Here is a 3333-nt window from a genome sequence, read left to right as displayed (position 1 = left end):
CAAGTTACAACCAACTGATTAAAGAGTCCTCTTAAAATGGACTGATATGGACGCTCTTGAGTTTCTAATTTTTTTCGAAATTAAAAAAGGAATGGGCCTGTGAGTCAATTTTAATTGATCCGCATTCTAAGATAGTACTTAATTATTTTTAAAAATGAAACTTGTCACGTTATTAGCCAGCATTTAAAACAACTACTATTACTTTTTTAAGAAAATAAAATAAATATTTTTCCTTTTTTCTATTATTTTCTTGTCTTGCTTTCAAAAAGAGATTATATTATACATGCAGCAGTTTTTTATTTTAACTTAATGCTAGCATAAAACTTATATTGACAAGACCAAAACAAAGTACTATAGCTAGTTCTAATAAAGATGGAAGGGAAGTCTAGGTTCGATAATCACAGATATAGGCTTATTTGGGTGTGTAGTCAATCCATAAATCTCCTCCATGCTTATATCTTCTGCCTTCATATCTCCTGCTAATTTCCAATTGAATCCATGCAACAAGTTAGCCATTGTTGTTCGAACAACCTTCATACCTAGGCTATACCCCGGGCACTTTCTCCTTCCTGAACCAAATGGCAACAATGCGAAATTTTGTCCTTTTATGTCTATGTTATTTTCTATGAATCTTTCAGGAATGAAATCTTCTGCCCTATCCCAATACTTTGGATTTCTTCCTAAAGACCATGCGTTTACAAAAACAGTTGTCCCTTTTGGTATGTCATAACCAGCAACATTACAATCCTCAATGGAGTAACGAGGAGGAAGCAATGCACCTAAAGGGTGAAGTCTTAATGTCTCTTTGATTATGGCATCTATATAAGGTAGCTTAGAGAAGTCTTCTTCTTCTACCCATCCTTCTCTTCCAATGGCTCTGTCAAGTTCGTGGTGTGCCTTGTCGATGATGTTTGGTCTCCTCAAAAGTTCTTGAAATGCCCATTCTATTGTTGCTGCTGAAGTATCTGTTCCACCAGCTATCAAATCCTGGTATATATTGGTATTGAAAAAAATCAAGTATCAACTACAAATTTGTGTTGATGGGAGTACTTGAGAGAATATAAGTTTGTCCTCTCATTGATATAATTAATAATATATATAGTAGAAACACGCAATTCAAGGGCGGATCTATGAAGAGGTGTGGGGTGTCACGCCACCCTCGAACTTCGACGGAAACTCTATATATACATAGGTATATATATATAATATTTATATAAATATAAAGTGTGTCACCCAGAGAACAAAATTGGCTTGTGGTGCCACGGTAGGAGGGAAACTTTAGAAGGCTGATGTTGCGAGTTCGAATCCTATTTGTACCTATTGTTTTGAGAAATTTGTTGCTTTTAAGGAAAAACAGCTCGCACAATTTTTTTTATTTTTTTTTGTAATTGCTATTGACTTTAATTACATTATTACTCCTTTGACTTTTCTTTTATTTGATTAAATACTCAATAAAAGTGTAATATCTTATTATTTATATTTTATTGATTGATTTATGATATATATCGAAAAGACGAATAATTTAATCAAATATAAAATTAATTTAATCGATAAGTCTATTTGGCACCCACGGACTCTAAATCCTGGATCTGCCATTGCGCATCTTACGTGGCATAATACATGTAGGACGCCACATAGGACACAAAATTGTCATGTAGGATGAATATGCCTAGTTTTGTTCAATTTTATACAAGTTTAAGTGTTTACTTGTGCACACTCAAAGTTAGGAGGCATAGATATCAGTTGAAGCAAGTTAAATGGCATATTTATATATTACTCCGACTTATTTTAATGGAAAAAGGCATACAATGCCCTTAAACTATGATCTGTTATTTTAAGGACAAAGGTAGCAAATTTAAGAAAATAATCAATCTATCTATATATCTATTGTCATGAAAAGTTGTAGAGAAATTAAGTAAACTTACATGTATTAATCCCATCAGACTATCGGAAGTAAGCTTAACTTCAAGATTAGGGTCATCAGCAAGGTGCAACAAAGAATCAACCATGTCCTTAGGAACACATTCCTTCTCTATTTGCCTCTTTATTGCCTTGTGATCTTCAATTACATATTTGTAAAATTCCGTCATATTCTTTCCTAACGCCTTCATTCGCTTTACGTATCCTTGCAAGTCGAACCAACTAAGCCAAGGTACCCAATCCCCAATATTAATCACCCCACCAAGAATAAACCACTCATCGAGCATCTGTTGTAATGTTTCAAGTGTTATTATTGATGAAGCATGACTACTATAATATTTGTCACTCATAACCAACCTACTTATAGTGCGAAGTGTAAATCGACGTAAATGGTCTCTAAGCAAAATTGGTTTTCCTGAGAGAGGAAAAAGACGAGAAATTAAAGTTCGCCCTTCCTCAACACGAATATACTCAAATGAATCAAGCCTCCTGGAACTAAATATGTGGGTCATGAAGATTTTTCTAGCCTGACGCCAGTGTGCACCGTAAGGTGCCCATGCCATGTCTGAGTAGTTAAAACTAGTGTACTTACCAGCAGCTAATGCGGGACGAGATGCAAAGATAGCATCATGTGTTTTCAATATCTCTTTAGCCATTTCTGGAGATGATGCTACCAAAACAGGCTTCGAACCGAATTTTAGTAGCATTAAATCTCCATATTTTTGAGAAAGATGGTGAAAAGACACATGTGGGAGTGAACCAAGGAGGTTCAAATTGCCAATAATTGGCCATGGCTTTGGACCTGGTGGTACTTTCCTTTTCGGATGGTTGAATAATTTTAATAAAAAAGCTAATGCCAGTAGCCATGAGCCAAACACTATGAAAACCCAAGAGATCTCCATCTTTGATAATAAGTGACTGAAGTTGAATAGATGTAATAATTCAAGAATGCTTCAGAAATATTTATAGGACAATTCTGCCACCATATATTATTACTCCCTATATTGCATATAAACTCAATTTATATTTCATATGTCTTATATTAGTTGATCATCTTACTAAAAATAGTTGTTCTTTACAACTAATTCTTTTTAAAAGTGTTCACATTTGTTTGTAAAATTTTCAATGAGTTTTTTAAGGGGTGAATTAGTAAAATTATCTTCTTATTTATGTTTTCTGAATATGCGTATAAAAAGGAAAATGATTAGCTAATTTGAGATGGGGAGAGTATTTTTCTAGAAGATAAATTGCATTACTTACAAAGTTATATTTATGATTTCAGAAAGAGCAAGTAAAAAATATGACTTAAATTATGTCCTTAAATATTTTTCTTAATAAATGTGCATTGATTCACAAATTCATTTTGAGAAAAGAGCTAAGAAATTAATTTGTCAATATAGAGTTTAATTTGTG

General features: G+C 33.3%; 1 protein-coding gene across 1 annotated transcript; it reads right to left on the bottom strand.

The window, feature by feature from the left end:
- Nucleotides 1-279: 279 nt before the first annotated feature.
- LOC102585788 (cytochrome P450 71A1-like) lies at nucleotides 280-2892 on the bottom strand. Its single transcript, XM_006363381.2, has 2 exons — nucleotides 1926-2892; nucleotides 280-987 (listed from the first exon to the last, which is right to left on the bottom strand). The coding sequence occupies exons 1-2, from the start codon at nucleotides 2820-2822 to the stop codon at nucleotides 364-366; spliced, it is 1521 nt and encodes a 506-aa protein (XP_006363443.1). The 5' UTR covers nucleotides 2823-2892; the 3' UTR covers nucleotides 280-363.
- Nucleotides 2893-3333: the final 441 nt, after the last annotated feature.

This window comes from Solanum tuberosum, unplaced genomic scaffold (genome assembly GCF_000226075.1).
Source record: "Solanum tuberosum cultivar DM 1-3 516 R44 unplaced genomic scaffold, SolTub_3.0 scf00434, whole genome shotgun sequence".
Taxonomy (NCBI): Eukaryota; Viridiplantae; Streptophyta; class Magnoliopsida; order Solanales; family Solanaceae; genus Solanum; species Solanum tuberosum.
The sequence above is the reverse complement of the archived record's forward strand: the minus strand, read 5'-3'. Positions and strand labels throughout refer to the sequence as shown.